Source organism: Lytechinus pictus, chromosome 3 (assembly GCF_037042905.1).
Source record: "Lytechinus pictus isolate F3 Inbred chromosome 3, Lp3.0, whole genome shotgun sequence".
NCBI lineage: Eukaryota > Metazoa > Echinodermata > Echinoidea > Temnopleuroida > Toxopneustidae > Lytechinus > Lytechinus pictus.
The window spans coordinates 26,105,241-26,126,605 of NC_087247.1; the positions used below are offsets into that span (position 1 = coordinate 26,105,241).

The window sequence follows — 21,365 nt, forward strand, 5'->3', positions numbered from 1 at the left end:
TTCAAAATTTCGGGGGAGGGAGGGGAGGGGCGAGGGGGGGATGGGACCTGCGAAATCCCCGATTACTTCTTATATGTCACTATCTCCCTTTTCAAAATGTCGGGTTAAAGGAGCCTGACTATTCTGACAGGTGGCTTATCATATCTCTTTGTCATATCTTTGGGAAGATTTTTTTCTCTCTCTCTTCTTGCTGTTTCTTTTTATAGATTTTTTTTTCTGAGCAACAGTTATGAAATAGATAGTATCATCAAATCTCTGCGTGTGCCAATGCGTGTCGTTGCGCTATTATAATGCATGCACGGATTCGTGCGTTCAAAGGAGTTCTGGCATCTGGCGAAACGAGCAGCGGGGCATTGGAAGAAAAAAAAGTATATCAATAGTTCACAAAAGATTCAGCGTTCGTACCCACCCGCAAGATTCATGCACTGCAGGACTGAAATCTAAATTTGCTTGGAAGATTTGGTGTCCCTATAAATTCATTGTTGGGAGGAGGATAGTCTTCTGATGGTGGTGCTTTTGGTTTGAGCCGGTTGAAAGTTTTTGGGGCCACTTTAATTTGTGACACTTCCATCGAGTTTGTTGCCTTTGGAATTCTTGCTTATACAAGACTGAGAATAAAGTGAATTGTTTTCCTAGTGAAAGTTAACTATCACACCAATCGAGATACTTTGAGGAATACAGGGATAATCAAATCATATTGAATTGATCGACAATGGGGTCCATTTTAGTCTTTTTATGTTCGCTGACGATTGTTTTGGGTGCGGATCCAGCTCAACCTAACAATGATGTTGATGTATGGATTGATCCTGTCCAGGCCAGAGCGCTTTTATGTAAGTATAATAATGTTTTTATTTCTTGTCGATACCTCCCTTGAAAGCATCATCATCATTGTCATCATAAAAAATATTCCATTTCTTTTTTGTTATCCCCATGAAACAATCATCATCGTAAAATATTTCATTTCTTGTTTATACTTCCCTTGTAATCATCATCATCGTCATCGTTGTCATCGAACTGTGAAAGTCATAACGTATACAAAGGACCCATTAAGATATTCTCCATGTGCACGCTTTTAAGCCATCCGTGATCATGGTGATGCCCAACATTCTTTAATCGGTGTATTGGGGCTGTTTCTTAATGAATGTTTTTGGATTCCGCTAATTCGTGATCTAATATACTGTATATAGTCCTACATACACACCTTGTGTAGACTATGTGAGTAATGGTAAATGTAGGGTAAACCGTTCTGAGTTAAGTGTAAAATCCAAGACGTTATAGTGATAGTCATCTTGAGAAAATGGCGCCAAAATTGTAGAACATCCAGGCCTCCCCGTGATATCAGATATATCACAGACTTTGGCAGATTAAAATTTGTGTTGGCCGTTGTCAAGAAGTACATTGAATTATCATTCACTTAAAAATGTCTCATTCCACACGCATGAGATTCTGAGAACTTATATCATCATTATTAACTTAAACCGATAGGTTGCTATAAAGCATCTTTTAAATTGTAATGTCGAATTGTTTCGTATAGAACAGTTTTCACAGAGAGTTTCACCTCCTTATTTGAACCACAAGGATTGAAACATTTACAAAAGGAGATGAATATCGTCTCACCTTCTTGATCAGATTTTAGGCATTCATATATCGGAAACATTGTGAATAATTGTTTCCTATTGAAACATGCCCATCATAAATCATGCATTTCTTATTCATACTCGGCAATGGATTTGAATATCGAGGAGAATACAATCTTATCTCTTTGTCGAATAATAATGTTACCCTGAATGCATACATGCGACCACATACAGCGAGAGATGCTTCTATTCAAAAGCGGTTCTACGGGGGGGGGGGGGGGGGGGTGGGGGCTGTAGACCCCCCCCCCCGCCCACGCTCCCTTTTTTACGACCATGAGTTATAGTTATAATCAATATGTTTTAGATGAAAAGTCAATAATCAATATGTTTTAGATGAAAAGTATGTTTCGGATGGCAAATATGTTGGTACATTTGGAGTCTGAATATACATGATAGTTTCTAAACTTGTCCTCGCTCGCTGTGCTCCGCAGTTAGCAACGTACCGCTCCCACTCATCCTAACAATGTTCGGTCTACATTTCTTACATATGGCTTCCTCCCCCCTCCCAGGGTGCACAGTCCCCTACAATTAGGTTGGTCTAGAAACTTGTATGTACCATGACGAGATGATCTAGTTTTTCATCTAAGTGATATGATTTTGGTTTGAATAATGGCCATTAAGATTTCATGAAAGACTTCACATAAACATGTCTGTTAATCTAGAAGATTTTTACATGATTTACCCGCTGTAAACACATTTGAATCATTCAATATTTAAAGCAATATACGTGATGTAATAGGAAGTGATAATAATGATTATTATTAAGTTTATTCAAGAATTATTCAAGTCATCACATTTCTCTTTTCTTTCATGGTAAACTATGGAAGGTCAGAGGACAATGGCTCCAGTCATGATTACGAAGTTCAAATATCGGCTTGATATCATTATACAACGTTTTATGTATATAGACGAATTTCATTACGGTCAGTGGCTCAAGTGCTAAGTGCAATTACTTTGAAGGGATACGGTTTCTAAATTTGGAATCGGATACAACAATTCATATTGCAAATTTTTAACTACAATATTGTACCAAATTGGATTTGTACCATATAAGACTTTTCATCTTACGTTAAACATTCTATAGGGTGAATTTGAGGTTAACTAAAAAAATCCTGGGCATCCACAATTACAAGTGGAAAATGTAGGCCCGAATAGACAAACAAATTATTTCAAAATTGGGAATGCAAGGGTTTTGTTGTGTGTGAGTTTGTTTGTTTTTAGATTAGTATACAACATTTTCAAAACGATGATGTATGAAAAACGACATTCCATTGCATATGAGTTTGTCAGAAATAGGTCAGAAATGTTAGGAGATAAAAGGAATTATTCTGCTATAATTCAATAACAAACAACTTTGCGGGAATGAATGAACTTGATTTAGATAGGATTAACATTTTGAAATGTCTGGCGTTCAGGATGGCTTACTCTGACCCGTTTTTACAAGATTTTCAACTCAAGTAAATTATCTAGTCATGAGATATGATAAACACAAGACAGTGGCTTCGGCGGTTAGGAGACTTGCAAATTTGTGATTTGTGCATACACTCCAAAAATAAATGAATAACTTGAAACTAGAAAACAAATAGATAAATATGTATATTTTTAAAGACCCCGACCGGACCCAAAAGTGAAAATGACAAATCATCAAGCGAAAGCTTATACTGGAAAACACAGCAATGCAAGGTTTATGCATTTTCACCGCTTCCCATGTTATTATTTTGGTTTAATAAGAATAGCTACAATTATCAGGCTTCGAAAATAAGCCTTATTGTGCTTTTTTCCGGGCTCGAATCCGTTATGTCATTCCGTGTAGGTTTCCTTCCATTTGAGCACTGAATAATTGTCTGTGCCATTTTCCTCTGCAAAATATTTTTTTGAAATTCGAATTCATAATCTGGAAATTAAAAAAAATCTAGATTTTCTACGTACAAACCCATGGAATCTCATTCCTCCCGACAAAATGTGACGTCATATAAGTTAGGCCATTAAGAATCCCGGTATGAGTTTATCTTCAGTAAAATACTCAGCTTTCAAGAGGTAAACTTTTGTACTATGTAGCTTATATCCCATTTGTCAATGTTACATTTAGCAGCGGTTTGAGTCTTTGAATCGTCATCTACTGGCAAGACTCTCAAACATACAAACGACGTGAATAATTACTCTAAAATATGTCGGCAACCACTATATATTTATATTCATGGTTTAGAAGAAAAAAATAGTCCATCATTGACACAAAAAGAGCTGTTATTTTTTTCACTTCTTTAACAAAATAATAAAAGTATAAACGGCAAGTTTATATTCCACTATAGTCTAATCAATTGTACTTGATATAATGTCAGTGGCGTAAAAGGCCACAAAATTTAAAGGGGGAAACATGGCGTTTTGGGGGCAAGTCCCCCCCCAAAAAAAAAAAAAAAATCACTAGCGAGTGACAGTTTTGTCTTTTCGTAATGAAAAGCTAATTTTGGAACAGATTTTGACACAGTATAAAAAATGATGTCATATTTTACCCTTAAGGCCCTTTTCCTTCCCCCCTTCCTTTTCATTTTTTTCTCGGTGGTATAACTTTTCTTTTTGGGGGGAGGGGAGGGGTGTTGCCACAGGTGCGATGTTCGTTTAAGTGTGACTGAGATATGGTATTCTGATAATTCCTTTCTCCATATTCTCTGGCTGACTGTTTGCATGGTTGTCCTATTGTTTTTCATAGTTGACGCCATAGAAAGCCGAGAGAAGTCATGGGAAATTAACCAACACGTGAACCGCATCACATTGTCACGATGGTCATAATAGATAATCTCACGATTATGAATATTTCTTTCTCTTCGAAATCATCATCGAGGATCACCAGAAATGAATTGTATCAATCCAGGATCCAGATATGTCTTCTTTTTTTAAACCTGGGATTTTTTCCATCACCATCACCTATTCACAGTAATGATTGGGGACAATTCCATAAGTAGATTAAAATTGTTTTGATAGAATCAGACCACCGATCAATTTCTGGATTCGTTTTTTTTTCGGGGGGGGGGGTCCCATCGTCATCACACTCCGTCAAACTATCCGACGCTGGCCCACACAGAGCGTTGTGGCCCAGTGGATCAGTCTCCTCACTTTGAAACAGAGGGCCGTGGGTTCGAATTCCAGCCATGGCGTAGTTTCCTTCAGCGAGACATTTATCCATATTGTGCTGCACTCGACCCAGGTTATAGGTCAATTGGAACCTGGTAGGAAATATATCCATGAAATGCGTGTGCGCTGAAAGTAATTACGTCCGTCAAGCTAAAGGCAGGGTAATTATCCAAGCCAATTGGAAGCGCATAATTATACAGAGACATATTGTGATATGCGCTATACAATAACTATTTATTGTTATTATTATTATCATTATTATTGTTGTTATTGTTGTTATTATTATTATTAGCATCATCATTATGTTATTCAGGTAGTCTTTCTTGAGGGGCGTCCTTTTTCAAGCCTTTGTGCTTATGACTGTCCCCTCCCATGCAATGATTGTTTATTGTTATTTTACCGTGAAATATTGTCAATATATTTTCTGTTGTATGATTTATCTTTTGCATGGAAATAAAGAATCAATCAATCAATCAATTATTATCATAGTATGTCCTCCTCTTTTTGGAAATGGTACATGTACATACCCCATGTGATGCACAAGTTCCAAGCCAACATAACGTTGGGTTAGCTCGTTTTGTAATGCTCACCAGGGAGTGGAGAAAGTGCTATATTTTTTGATATATCATGCATTGTTTCAAAGGTGACTGAACCACGCAGACCACTGTTCCCTTCTTGGGCTCTTAATCAACCAACAAAGCATTTATTTTGGATTGTCTGTTTAACATTCCTTCTATTTACAAGCTTTCTTAACTCTGTTTACCGATCAGGTCTGCCAATCATGTGAGTTATTGTTTACTCTATATAATCGGCTGTCACTGGTAATAGGACTTATCTATTCACCTATTATTGTAAAACCCCATTTGAAGTTTTATACCATATTATTCCCCCAAATCTGCCCATCTACTGTAATCCCTCGTAAATAAAAACACCGTAAGCAATATAAGAAAGTAAGAAGAGAAGAGGACTAAATATTTTTTTTCAAGGAAACAGCAAAACTGTAATGATTGTACCTGATAATTTTTTTTTTTTCATCCAGTGGAATGTGGCAAAATGTGACCAAAATCGAATACACTTGCGCAATCATGCAGGTCATTCGACTGCGTGCATCATGCGTGTATAATACACAATACACGCATAATTATAAGTAATAATAAATGTAAGTATGAATATAATTATGAGTAACACTAACTAAGTATAATCATGATATCACTACAAGTAACAATAACTATATAAGCATAATTATAAGTGATATTTGATGAGACCAAGGGCGGGTTGAGACTGGAAAAATTCCCTTCTGTTGGGTGAGATAACATGGTATAGTGAGGGTGACTCCTTAACATCGACCCTGCTCAATCATAATAAGATCATGAGTTTTTAAATACGTTAACTTTTAGCAAATTTTTGTTGGATTATCTAATAATCTCATTGGTGTAATTGTGTTCCTATCTTGTTTTGATTTGATCCTTAGGTCGAGGCGCCACGCTGGATATCATCCATGCAGGACAAGCCCAACCAATCATCCAGAAGCTTCGTAGTGAGCTCACCGTAATCCCTTCTGATATCAACACTGTTAATATTACATGGAGGGCTGCACCGGGGGTGAGCGCCTTTTCGCTAGCTTTATTTACACTTTCTTCAACTTTCCGTTTCAATAGTTCTTCCTTTAATACCTTTATCCAGACGGATCCAGAGTCGGACTTACACGGGGTGCGATTTTGTTCGAAAAAAATGACTAACAAATAAAAAAAAGGTCATCAGTGCAAAATGAAGGATGTTGTTACACCTCCCCCCCAAAAAAATATATATATAAAAAGCAATAAAGGTATTCAACGGGGAACACCATCGTATTTTCATAGGCCCTATTTCAAATTTTATGGGGTGTGCCCGCACCCCCCCCCCTGGATATTCATTCCCTTTATCATTATTACTATCGGTTGGCATGTCATGTTCCTTGCAATTTTTTTTTAATAGGGGCCTACCCCAGTTCATTGAATATCGCCATTAGGAATGTTCGCTCTCTGTAAGGCTTCTTTGACCCACTTATCGGTCCATGATTAAAGCATATACATGTTCAGTTTTGCTGCCTCTTCCCCTTTCAAACGCGCTTTTTTTTCTCCTTCCAGAAAGCCCGTTATAATAAATTATACTAATGCATGAAAGCACGATATTTCGGCGGGAAACAGAGGGACAGTTGGTCTCTTTGAACATTCCTTGTTCCACTCGCAGCATAATAGTTAAAAAATGCTGTGGCCCGTATTCTGAAGTCAGGTTTAACTTAGACCATGGTCTAACTCTGTGCTAAAATTATGGGAAGCCAAAAGTGTCAAATTGTTTATTAAGTTGTATGTTTCTTGTGCTTACTGTGCTCTTTCCTGATTCATCAATGGTGAAGACAATCATCTATTTATACTTCCTAGACAATTATGAATGATTTGAGAGCTAAATGAGCTGAAATATGATATCTCTACTGTTAGTGATTTATGTAACAATTGGCTATCCATACTTAAACCACAACTTCGAACCTGAGTTTGAGTTAAACCTGCTATCAGAATACGGGCCTGTGAGCTTAATTCCCTTAACTTCAAAGTCACCTTATTAATTGCTTTTCCTGTGGATCCATATAATCATGGACCTACTATAATAATGCATGCAAAATCAGCATAGAGTCTCTTTGTGTGTGGGTGGGATGGATCATTATTTTCCTAAATCATTCGTTTTTCATCTCATTGGTATCCAAAATGCAATCCATTTGTGCTGATTTCTTACTGATAATCGTCGAAGGTCGTACACAAATACTGCAAGCATCACATCAGACGACTCAGACATAATTGAATGTAATTGGGTCATCTGATCATAGGAGGTACATGCTATCTGGAATAATCTGATTTGCATGACATTTTATGGTCATTAAATCAAGATAAATCAATCAAAAGTACTTCGGCTCCTTCAAAAAAGTTTGAGGAATATTTTACTAGCTTTTTGAAATTGAACAATCCGATTTTTCCAATTCTCATGTGTGTGTCTAATGGGTATCTTTTTTTACATCTCCAAAATGTTAAGGGGCAAAAAGGCACAAGGTCACACTTTAAAAGAGGTCTCTGGGATAATCACCATCATTACGCGCGCATCGATCACGGAACCCCAAACAACAATTGATTGCAGAGCGAGGGGAGGGCAATATACTTTTTCGATGATAATGGTAATTGGTTCGATACAATTCTAGCACCAAATTATCAGGTTAAAACCCCGAGTACTCCCCGCTGATTCGATCAGGATAAATTGACTCACACCTCACTTTAAATAACATCACTGCGATCTCTTCATACAGCATTGTGTGTCTGGTGGCATTGTGAACCGCTAAGTGAGAGATCTGCCGAGACACTTGGCAAATAAAATGTTTGATTTGCACATATAGTATTCAGTCATTAATGATGGACTCTTTATTTCCAATAATGTTCTCCTTTGGCCTTGGACCAGCACTGATCATTGAACATTCGCTCCTATCTTCTCTTCTCACCAGGGTGCCACCCCATCATACCGCCCTCCAATAACGAAAAAAAAAATCGATTGTAATTTTGTTGGAATTGTGTAAAATGATATACCCAAAATGCTCAGTTCATAAATTAATACGAAATATACTAAAATTTATATCCATAAATTGATGCTCATAAAATCAGAATTCTTTTTAGCTACCTTTAAATAACATCGACCCATCCAAGTTATTGCAACAATAATCATAATATAGGCCTGTGTTGCCATATTTCCAGGAATATTGCAATGGCGCTCGTTTGATGAGTCAAAATCGTATATTGATCATTCATTTCTTTTATAGTATTTTGATAAAACTTTTGGCTTAATGGCTCATAACACCTCGCTATACATCAATGAGGCCGTTATCGATACAAGCATGCAATGACCTAGAAGATGAAGTCGAAAGGGACACACAGCGGCACGACGTCCATACGTCAAAGAAACAAACATACAAAGAAGTAAACACATTGTTTTGAATAAAAATCTGATTGGCAAGCTATATTCCAAAAGGAGGAAACCTATATTTATTAAAACTTCTTTTTGTTCTTTGTTCTGAACAATATACCAATTTTGTCCAAAAAATAAAATAACAGAATGGGATGACAGAATCGAACATTTTATGATAAGATTAGGCATCTAATATATCTTATTAAATTATGACATATAAATATTATAATATTACCACCGATCGGTTGAATGCATTATTAGTACCTTACTGGCGAATCTGCACCTCAAAGTTGAGATTTAAGCTTGACGCTCTGCACTGTTGAATCGCTGATGTTTATTTTGCTATTGTCATTATTTTCTATTCAACGCTACCATATCCTCTGGCAGGATAATAACTATTACAATATAGCTTATCACGTGAAGTTGGAGCCTTTTGCCGCAAAGTTTTATATTGAAACAAATTGTGTTTTTAGTCATCACATTGCGGTGACAGAATCGTGCATTGTTCGTTGGTGTTAATGAGCAAAGGGGGTCCCGATATGTTGATATTTTAGCTGCACTTTTCATCGTGAATGATAAAATCAAAATATTGTGGTTATTTAATCCTACTTAGCTGCTGCTTTGATAATATTATTCACGATTAATGGAACATTCTTTGTATTTTTATCATCATGATTCGTGATCGTGAACAAAGACGAGATCGAATTTCAAAGAAAAAAATCATACTGAGAAGGGAATGAATTAGAACAGTGATGTATAGTATAGCACTTATAACGTAACCAAGTCATTATCCCGTTTCCCCTATTTGACTCGGGCAACAGTCATCAATAAACCTCGCCATGTATACGCCTGGGTAGAGGGCAGCGTCTTCATCATCTTCTCCATTATGACGTCAAATTAATCCTTCCTCGGAATATCGAAGAAAGACGATCTCTCGCCATGAGTTAAGTACCATTGAAAGTAATTGGGAACTTCACGAAGTAATAAGCCTTATTTCCACCAAAAATAGATGAATAAAGTGCATTTACTTCAGTAAATTGATCAAATTTACTCAATAACAAGTTTCACGATCGTTTAGATTTTCCAATCTCTTGTCTTGTCAGAAAGTATCAACGCCCTTTTCTGTTAATAATTCCGCATGCTGCCATGTGATGAAGTTTTACTCTTGGATTTAGAAACAAGCCCAGATCACGTATATAGATTGAATAAAATTTGCCTGGCGGCATTTTGTTATCACAGTCACTGCCGTGAAAAAAAAGAACGAATGAATTCCCAATGTATGGGCGAATGGTGGGTGGGGGGGGGGGGGCTTTATTATAAAAATCTTCAATAGTTTTTGTCATTTTTAACCAGCTGATTTTGATCGTGTCATGACCACCAAAAGCTTTCATTATCATGATTTTTAAGATAAACCCCTCCAAAAAAGTTTGGAAATCTGTGTTTTGCCATTAATTTCTCCCAACTCCCAATGTTACTCAATGCATATTTTACATCTGTTTCATTCAAAAGATCATTTAATTCTCTTTAAAATGATACCATGCTTGTTATGATCATGCCATCACGAAAAGAGCAGGATTCAAAAGTGTTGGATGAGGTCTGAATTGAAAAGCTGCAAAACGAGCAAAAAAAAGTTTGGAAATCTGAGTTTGGCCATTAATTTCTCCCAACTCCCAATTTTACACAATGCATATTTGATATTATTCAAAAGATCATTTATTTGTCTTTAAAATGAAACCATTCTTGTTATGATCATGCCATCACGAAAAGAGCAGGATTCAAAAGTGTTGGATGAGGTCTGAATTGAAAAGCTGCAAAACGAGCAGAAATAGTAATGAAGGGTCAAGACAGAACGTGATTCCTTTATATGTGTCAATAGAGATGAAAATCCATTCAAATCAAGCCCCATGCTTCTGTAGTCATGGTAGTGATGGTTCTGTGAGATAACATGGTTTGAGTCGTGGTTTGAAATACCCATGCATGTTTGTTTGTTTGTTATGTGTTTGCTTGTGCAGAGGTGTGTTTGATTCCATGTTAATATTGATGTTAAGTAGCATGAAAACAATTAAAAGAAACCGCTGAGAAACTCACTCATCACCACTGAAAAAATATTGTGTCATTTTGCAACTTTTGAATTTTGACATTGCCCCACATTTCAAGGCACTGCACCTCCATGTGAACCATAATCATATCATGTAGGGTATCATTAAAAAAAAAGATCTATTCATTGATATTAATTACATATTGATATTTAGTAAAACCGATGAGGAATTATCGATCAAAGTCAAAAGAAACCGCTAAGAAACTCACTCATCACCACGGAAAAAGAACAGTGACTTTCAATATTGTGTAATTTTGCAAATTTTGAATTTTGACCTTGCCCCACATTTCATGTGAACCATAATCATATCATGTAGGGTATCATTTTAAAGAAAATTAAATGTTCTATTCATTGATATTAATTACACATTGATATTCACTAAAACCGAGGAGGATTTATCGATCAAATTCAGATTTTAAAACTTTTTTGAGGAGTTTATATGATAATTTACAGATGTGAAAGAATAATTGTCGATTTAGTTTCCTTGACTGCATGTTGTGATTTCATATATAAAATATTTGATATTGGTTTGATACCCTTCATTATTTCATCATTGGCAGATTTTTTTATTATTGGTATGTGCTTAATATTTCCACGCAATAATACTAATCGAATATTTTATAGTGTTCTTAGTCATGATTTGTTTTGTCAACTGGTCATGATCATTAAACACAAATAAATATAGCCTATATAGCGGCAGAGAAACATTGAAAGCCCCCCTTTTCCTTTGTTCATTCCTTCCTCGTTTTTCTTTATATACACACAATACCATATATATCAAATTGTATATGTTTCATTTTCAAGGGGTTCTACACTTCACAAGCATTTCTTTGAATGTATCCCCTCATTTCCATATGCTCTAAATATTTACTATTTTTAAGTACAATCTAAACTCCGTCTTGCGAGAACCAGTGAAGTTATTGTACATGAATTATGTTAATCCATTGATTTTTATTTAATTTGTATCAATTTGTGATATGTTTGAATTGAAATAAAAGAACATAACAAGTCTTTTTAAAACGTGTTGAAAGGAAATGACTAGGAGTTAATCTTACAAAACATGTGTGAAACACCCCGCCCCCTCCGTTCTCCAACTGGACAGCGGCCCAATTTCCTTAGCCCAGTGAGACCACACTGTCATTATCAGTTTCGGCCAGGCAGATATGAGATCCTAAGTATAAATAAAGCAGTTGTGTTTATCAAATTGATATTCCTTACTATTATTTGATTACCTTTCATCAACTGGTTTAAATGCGGAATTGATGGACCATCTGCTGATGTTCTTCAAATCTTACTCAGAAGTTTCGATGAAGTCATTTACACCTGTTCTATCTTCAGAGATATCGCGATCACGTATGATAGATTGTTCTATATTACTCTAATGCATTTCCTTGCATTGGGCGGGGGCTTTGGGACAACCCCCTCCCCTCAAAAAAAAAAAAGACCGATAAAAGTGAAAACTAAAGAAGAAAAAAAAGACACGAAAATAGACTCTTCATTTTTTTAAAGTGATTTTTGCTCGTTCGCGATTATTAAGAAATTGCACCTCGTTCGTCAATCATAGGCCTTTGGCAATGTAAAGGTATGTCCTGTGTGCCATTAATTGAAATTTAGACTGAATGTCCCCCACCCATTTCCCCCAGACGCAAACAATGGTTTTAATTCAAAAACTATTATTGTTATTTTTTTTTCTTTTTTTCTTGAATTGCTGAAGAAGCTTGCAGAGAAGTAAACTTAGGAAAAATGCTCCCTTACTTCTAGTTCCACTGAAGCCAACATTTCTTTATGCTTTATGCTAACCTGAACTATTTAGTTGCAATAAACATTGAACAGTCTGATAAATTAAAGACTGTAGCAATATTGGACCATGAACCCAATTTCCTAAAAGAAATAAGTTATTAAAAAGTAGAATGATATAATATACCTTATAATGATTCGCAGCTGGTATTTACAGCGCATGCAGCGAGCCACCCGTTGATATCGGATCAGAAGTTTAGCATTTTGAAGTAGAAAAGTGGGCCGAGTTTTACTGCAGAATGACATATTTTGTATAATGAATCAATTGGAGGAGCGCACAAAGTACAATTCTTTGATTTTTAATGGACCTCTCCATTTTCACAAAACAAAACATAAAACAATCTGCTGTTGTAAGTGTCATACTTTTATTATATTCATATACCGGTATGCAAGTAATGAATTTCAAGTGTAGAGAATATACTTAATCAGACTATAATATTTTTATTTGTATTTTCTGGAAAAGGAAATAAATGAAATGAAACAAATGGGGGTTCGAAAGGATAAAGGAAAGGATCTGGGTACGGATAAGGGGTTTACTCCCCCACTCACCCCACACACTCGTCAAGAATTTTTTTTGCATCAAGCACGAGAGGGGGGTGGGAGTGTTCCTCAACCAACATCATTGCTCTGTTGCTCTGTTTCACATGCCTACTTAAATTATATCGAGGTGAAATAACATCTATAAGTTACATGTACTTGAAGGGGTGAGATTAGGGAAGGGGAGGGCATATAGACAGACAGAAAGACAGACAGAACAAATAACAATTATCATAGGTGTACCAGACACGCCGATAACTTTCATCTACTGACGCTACGAACACTTTTTGCTCAAAATACTTTTATTTTCACCGGCCCAAAATTTTGAAATTCCCTCCATGAAGATATTCAACAGGTGCCCTCCATCCACTCCTTTAAGAGAAATCCAAAGTAATTAATTAGTATGTATATTTTTAGTATCGTCTAAGCACGCTATTATGTCACACTCTCTTTGATCCACGTTTGAACTCTCGTTCTTGCCCCCCCCCCTCTCCGATATCCATCTGTGTGTGTGTCTCTCTCTCCCTCTCCCTACTTATCTTTGCCCTCTAGTCTCTTCCTTTCCCCGTCAGTACTTTATTCCTTCTCTCCTCCCTCTATTCTTCGCCATGTTTTTGTTCTCCTTTGCGTTTTTAGTATCGTCCCGTATATCTGTCATATTTTTATTATTTCTCGCCATTACTCATCATCTTATTTTCATTACTATTATTTTATTTTAAGTTATTGTATTTTATTACACCTCCTAATATAATGCGAATGAGTTCCCAATTTTTCACTATTTGATAATATCCTAGGGGGTCCACGCTCTACAAGCAATGCTTTTTAATGGATCCTCCATTTCCACACAAAATGTTATTAAAACTATTTTACAAATGTTTTGTAATTTGTAGTTGGTTTGTAATCATGTTTGATTTGTATTTATATTTGTTTATAATGATGTATGTTTGATTTGTATTTGTATTTGTTTATATACAGTATATGATGTATGTTTGATTTGTATTTGTTTATAATGTTAATGATGGAAATGAAAATAAAAACTTGAACTTAAACAGACAGACAGACGGAAAACAGGGTTAGTATATAGATCGGGAGAAGGGGAATGGAGCCACTGAAAGTGAGGGGGTGGCAAAGTGCCCTCTTGTAGAATATTGACGGGAAAGTGCGTTTGTAAATGGTTGCGACCAATTGACCGTTTTCTTTTTTCTTTTTTGTGTGAGTTGTCAAGAAATTAATGTTTGCCCCTCCTCAAGAAATTGTCCAGGTATGGTGCTTGAGGGAGGGTAAAACGTGGCGGGGTGGGGGTATCATTTCAAGTATAATGTCATGTTTGTCAAGTCTTATGACATACAAGTCAATCAAATCTCTCGCGGTTGTTTTTCTTGACATTTCCTGAATTTTCTTCCACCGTCTTCTCACGACAGTTCCATTATTCCATCCACGCGAGGACCGCAAACACCAGGATCATGGAAAATATTGCTATCACTATACCGCCCTCTGGAACCATACCGACTACTGAAAGTGGTAAGTTGTTTCCAGAAGTATATAGAAACATGATGAATAAGGCTGCTCAGGTATATTTTCCAATGCATTAATACCCATTTCAAAGTCCCTATAGGAGCGGATGTATAAAGCCGTCGTGACACATCCGTCTATCATGTCTATTTGCTGCTTAGTCATGTTAGTGTATTTTGCTTTGTTCAAGATGAAAATGAATCAACAATTGATATCTCCAGCTGCTGGACGTACTCATGGTACTGTCTCAATGATCAACAGTCTTCATAGGCGTTGCAAATGATATTAGACATTTGCTTGTTTCATCAAAAAGAAGACTTTTTAAAAAAGTTGAAATTAATGTACATATTTGTAGATAATCAAATGCAATAGGGGCCTATACATCTACTTTTATGATAAAACCTTTATTTCTTTATTTCATTATCATTATTAATTCTATTTTTTTGCTTGTGTAGTTTTTCAGGTGAAGTTAAGATGCACTGGAAGACAGGCTGGTATCGCATCGGGTCGATTCGTCTTCAAGATATGGGATGGTAACAAGAGGCACATCTCAGCATCCCCACTCAAAATCCCATTCCAAAAACAGTGTGAGAAAATAGGTAAGACAAATTCTTTATTATTTCTAGATAGTTAAAAGAACGGTCAATCTTAATAATTCTAGGAGGCAACAACCGTTATAATCACTAACTTTTCCTTCGTTGCCATACTTTTTGAAAAATAAAAGAGAATAAACGATTACGATGAAATCATGAAAGGAACTGTGTCCCATGATTGACAGTTTACTTTTCCTTAATCATATACAGCTCGCTTAAAGCAAATAAAGTAAGCAACCTTTGAAATATTATTTTGTAAAGAATCAGGACCAAGCTGGAAGAAAAATATATCTTCTGTTGATTTATCTACTGCACATGGGACATTGTTTCTGAAATTGGTTGTAACTGCAAGTGATTTAAATTAATTGAGAATCCTGAAACAATTTAATAAGTCATCTAAGGATCATTTTAATCTTATGTACCAATTAAATGTTATTTTTCTTCATCAATTTTCATTTTTGTTTACATTTTCAGTGAAACCATGTCATCCTCCCTGTAGTAACGGTGCTGTCTGCGCTGATGATGGCGTGTGCGAATGTCCTGAAGGATACTATGGAACCAGCTGCAAACATGGTAATGATATAATAACATGTGTTCCTGTTTCATAAAGACTCACAATATTATGGTATTACCGTGGATTGTGATTGGCTGCAAAGCCCTATAAATATGGTACCAAAATTGTAATTCTTTATGGAACGGGCCCATGGTTCGAATCCTTGCCGTAACTTGGAAAGAGGCCACTCCGATCTCCGGCGATAATTGCTCAGGTATGAAATCTATGGTGGTGCTAACGTTAGGACATTTTGATAGGGGAGAGGGGGTGGGGCAATCCAAATATGACGCCATTTTATTCTTATTAGAGTTAAAAGGTCCAACATCTTTGTTATGCTCTGCTTTCTTTGGAAAGGGAATCATTTCCTTTTCTCCCCCCCCTCACCTTTGCATTGGAAATGACCATTTGTTCCATCATTCACCAACGATAACGTGATAAATAGTATATTAATATTTCTATATTCTTCTAGCCATCTGCATCCCGCATTGTTTCAATGGTGGATCGTGTATTGAGCCTAACGTGTGTCAATGTCAAGACGGGTTCACGGGAAACCGATGTCAAACAGGTAAAATTATATACAACGTTCTGCCTTTTTATTTTTTGGGGTCGTTTCTGTCACAAGTGACACTCAAGAGTTTACTTGAATCCTCGGATCCTAGATCTCGTGTTCGAAATCCTGCCAAATAATATATCAGACTTGAAAATGAAAACCGGGAGTACCACTTTTAGTATACGTCTTAAGAACATGTTGATTAAAAAATGGAAATATGAAAACAACTTAACATAATTTGCAGGGTGTATTTGCATATCAGCTTATAATGTAATTGCCAGCCATGAATTTATATATCAGTTAGGACCGTCTATACATCTAAGCTGACAAGCCGATAGCATCGAAATTCTGTCAGAGGGGCACTTTGCCCCCGCCCCCCCCCACGTACGCTATTTCGACAGACTATTATCTTCTCACATTTTGCTGCAGTCGAAAGGTTCACCACAGTTGGGAAACACCCTACAACTAACAAAATCGACAATTATAATTCAAAACATACAAAAATCCAAACTGCTTGTCGTGTAGATCTAAACTCAAAGCTTTTTTGTTCCTTTTGTCATAAGTTTTCTTTTCTTGAAAGTCTACAAAACTCATGCTATTAAATTATATTTTTTGTAAACGGTTCAGTAATATTTGTGTTATCTGCCGTACCACAGTCAGAGTGGTGCCGAGATTAGGCTGACATCCACACTATTTTCTTAACAATGGTTTTGTATATACATCTTAATAATTTCAGTTGAATTTATTCCTAGAATGGTATACCATTATTGTGATATATATATTTTTATCGATTATGAATTAGATTCTTCTGGGCGATTTAATTTAAATAACTAGACGTTTTCGGTGAGCTTGACTGGATAGATGAATACATTTTTAGCAATAAAATCCGACCTGCTTTAAGTTGCTATGAATTATGGTTATTTTGAATTTTCCATTTATCAAATGGCTATTATATATGGCCACCCTGACCTCGAGCAGTTTCGTGGAATTATATCGCCCCTAGATACAAATTTGTCACCAATAGAGAATACATCCTCCCATTCCATTAATATTGCTATATCGTAAAGGTTGTTCAACAATAGACAAATGACAATTTTTATTCTCGAGCTGTTTTGCCTGATAAAATTATTTTTTTTAAGTAAGCAATTCCATGTGTGTACTCTAGGGAAGTAGATATCGCACACTTTAAAATTATTTTTAGGCTTTCGAGCCACTCATGCATTACATTGAAAATAAATAATTCATCTGAAGAGCAAAGATGATAAATCATGTGGACTGTTTTTTCTACATTATACGAGTAAGTAGTATGATTTTCAATACGATATTATTTCCAGCAACCTGCCATGATAACTGTTCTGATAACGGCCAATGTGTGGCGCCAAATACATGTGTTTGTCGACATGGATGGACTGGACCTACTTGCGCGATCAGTAAGTAGAAGAAAAAACAACTTATTTTGAAAAAAATATATACTTGATTGCTCTGTCAAAAATGAAGTTGACATTGATTTACCAATTCTGATCATGAAATATGAGGTCGGATTCAGTAACGACTAAGACCACTCCTCTATCCTTCACCCACGGACTTCGCCCCTACCCCCCTCTCATCCTTGGCTACCAGGCAATCTAGATAAATAAAATTCGATGTTTATTGTAATATTGTTGTAATCATCTTTCACAGCCCCTTTATCAGTTTATGATTTCATTTTGAATTCTCTTTTCAGGTTTGTCTTAAATTTGAAATTTGAAAATACAGAGGATTTATACTTGAATAGGCCTACTTTTGATTTACGGATACATAAATCCTCTCGTTTTGTTCTCTCTCTCTCGTTTTTTCTCCCTCCAGGGCAACTCGGTGTGGACGGTATCTAAATAAAATGATTCTAAATAAGAAGTGCCTCGACACCCCCAATCCCTTACATCTTGACATGCTGACGTCTGTGGGTTCATCACGGTTTCGCATATGTGACTTAATTTTTTTAAAACCAAACGTACAATTTAATGCCTTCAAACTATTTGTAATCTTTCGTTAAATAAAGTAAAACAAAATCTACAAATCTGCATTCGTATAGGATGGATCGTATCAAACGTTTGTGGCCGATTCCTGCTATTGAAAGTAAATTGATGTACTCTTTAAGCTTTTTTAAATGCTGATTCTGTGACAAAATGCCAATTTCACTTTCAAAACTATGCTGATTGAATCATATATCTTCAATGATTATGTTTCTATAAAATGATAGTGAAAATGGGAAATTGCACATGGGAAACGTGAGAGAGATTGGGTAAGGGAGGGAAGATAATTAAATAGAGGAAGAGGGAAATGAAAGAGGAATATGAGGAAAGAGAAAGAGAGAGAGATGGGTGTCAATGTGTGTGCGCGAGGGGGAGAGAGGAGAGGGAGAGAGAGGGAGAGAGAAAGAGAGAGAGAGACATAGAGGGAGAGAGTGAGAAAAAGACTTGTCATTTTGTACATGATTGTAAAATTTAAAAGGATTTCACCTCATGATTATTTGGTGACCAATATCTTTTGACTCTATATATTATATATATTAGTATTTTAAAAGTGTATCATAATTATAATGTTCATCTTATATAAAAAATTTCATTTTCATGTTTTAGGATAATGCTCATAAATAATAATAATGATAATGTTTGGTTTTTATAAGGCGCTCTTTCTTTTGTTACCATGGTTGTAAGGCGGAGATGTGGTAACACCTCAGTCACATTCGCTCATTGCGGCCATACAGCGAGTCGAAAACAGCCGTTTTGACATTTTTGTACCAGCTACATAATTATAAATGGTTTGAATATAAATGAATAAAACGGCTGTTTTCCGACTCGCCGTACGGCCGCCTTTGAACAAATGTGACTGAGGTATTACTGTGTATCATTAAAAATATTGTAAAAATCCAACTTGTAATTTTATTTCCAAAGTTAACCTCACTCTTCAGGCTGACACGGTTTGACAGTTACTCGATTATAGATTCAATGTAATTTTCTGGAAATATGAATGTTATAAATGTGCAAAACGCAAGTGTAAAATAATGAGATCCAAGAAAATTGAATTTGAAATCTGACGTTATTTCCAAGATATAATTATGTTCATTCGGCTTTTGATAGATCAAGGCTAATTGGAAGATTAATATGAAGTCACAATGATTCTGAATGGAATTTGATTTTATTGATACTAGATTGGGGTGCTCTGAATACTAGTTTTATCTTGATCATTCCTTCTTGGCGATTTCAAACCATTTGCATTTATGATGTTCCATAATATCTATATCTAAAAAAATAATCTTATTCCTAAATTTGATTCACCAAATGGTAGTGTAATGTCAATTTGCATAATAATTGTTATCTTGTTATCCAGGGGCGGTGGAGCGAAGTTGAAAGTGGGGCACAAGGAAAAAAGGGCACTATCTTAAAACAGTGGCGTAATAGGCCCCAGAATATGAGGGGGCTAGATATGTCGTATCACGTAAAATTTATAAGAATTTACTCGTTAACACATAAAACAGGTCCTTCTCAGGTGAAAGGGGCACAGAGCACATTTATGAGGGGCACTTTTCTTAGGTAAAAAGGGGCAATGATACGAGAAAGGGCACCTATAAGAAGGCAAAGGGGCACTTGCTAACGGCATAAAACGGGTCCTTCTCATGTGAAAGGGGGCACTGAACACGTTCGTGAGGGGCACTTATGTAAAAAGGGGCAATGAATCGAGAAAGGTCACTCACTAGAAGTCAAGGGGGCACTTGCTCACACATAAAACGGGTCCTTCTCAGGTAAAAGGGGCACAGAATACGTTCGAGAGGGGGCATTTTTTGGTAAAAATTGGCACCTATACGAGAAAGGGCACTTGGTAACACCTAAAACGGGTCCTCCTCATACGAGAAAGGGCACTTTGTAACACTTAAACGGGTCTTCCTCAGGGGCACATTATACGTTCGTGAGGGGGCATTTTTTCTTGCGCAAAAAGGGCACTTTGTTCGGGGTTACCAAAAGTTGGGGGGAGGGCACTGTGCCCCCGACCCCAGGATCACCGCCCCTGTTGTTATCTGTATTCTGTTTACCATTTTTACTATCTATGTATTAGTTAGAATTATTCATTCTATTTCATTAATTAATTTATGTATATTATGAAAAGAATTTGACGGTGGGTTGAATGGAGACCAATTTTCTTGTACTTAAGCTCACGAACATTAAATATAGTTTTATACTGCTTCATATTTCTTTGATTATAGGACTATTTATAGAGAAAGAAATATCATTATGTCATTATGATATTATGTCTATACTGTAGTTCTGTTTTTTGTTTCGTTTTTTTTTTTTTACGAAGTGCATGGTTATGGGTGCATCAGGTGGGGTGCATGGTGATTAATGAAATGTGAGTTAGCGTAGCGATCGAACACGGAGAAACGTGTTTAAAGTATTCTGCTATTCTCTCAAGCATTTTGCTTACGATAGCTGGCCACTGCATTTTTTTTTAATTGCTTACATGTATATCTATGTAAACTATTCTTCTATTATGAAATTGTCACAATTTGTAGTTCTATCATTTATTTGTGTAGTTCTTTATATGCATCATGATTACTGTGATACATGTATTGAATTCCAATACTTGTGTTTCACAATACTGTCAATTAATAAGGAATTCCTTTTTACACCTTGTACCATATAAATCAATTCTATGTTGAATTATACTATGCATTCTAAACTGCATTAAAATTTTTACCTGAATTTCCTACGATATTCTCTGTGCAGTGTATTAAATTTGTGATTGAACGACAATCGGCCCCTTAAATAAGATGTAAGAAGACAAATATGATGAAGATAACGAAAGTAAGAGAGTGAAATGAGATTTAAAGGGGTACTCGAGGCTTAAGATAATATATGAATAAAAAGATTAAAATTGAAAGAGTCAAAATATGATAAAAAATAACGAAGTTATGAATTTTTTTAAAGTTTAGCAATATTTTGTA

At 36.0% G+C, this 21,365-nt stretch overlaps 1 protein-coding gene across 1 annotated transcript; it reads left to right on the plus strand.

Annotated features, from left to right (window-relative positions):
* Positions 1–352: 352 nt before the first annotated feature.
* On the plus strand, positions 353–21,123 carry LOC129256427 (wnt inhibitory factor 1-like). The gene is made up of 8 exons (XM_054894634.2): positions 353–830; positions 6,238–6,368; positions 14,601–14,700; positions 15,147–15,290; positions 15,759–15,857; positions 16,307–16,402; positions 17,722–17,817; positions 18,233–21,123. The coding sequence occupies exons 1-8, from the start codon at positions 713–715 to the stop codon at positions 18,256–18,258; spliced, it is 810 nt and encodes a 269-aa protein (XP_054750609.2). The 5' UTR covers positions 353–712; the 3' UTR covers positions 18,259–21,123.
* Positions 21,124–21,365: the final 242 nt, after the last annotated feature.

Coding starts and splice junctions, on each gene's coding strand:
- LOC129256427 (XM_054894634.2), top strand. CDS start 713: ATGGGGTCCATTTTAGTCTTTTTATGTTCGCTGACGATTGTTTTGGGT. Junction 831..6,237: donor CCAGGCCAGAGCGCTTTTAT/GTAAGTATAATA, acceptor TTTGATCCTTAG/GTCGAGGCGCCACGCTGGAT. Junction 15,858..16,306: donor TGGAACCAGCTGCAAACATG/GTAATGATATAA, acceptor ATATTCTTCTAG/CCATCTGCATCCCGCATTGT.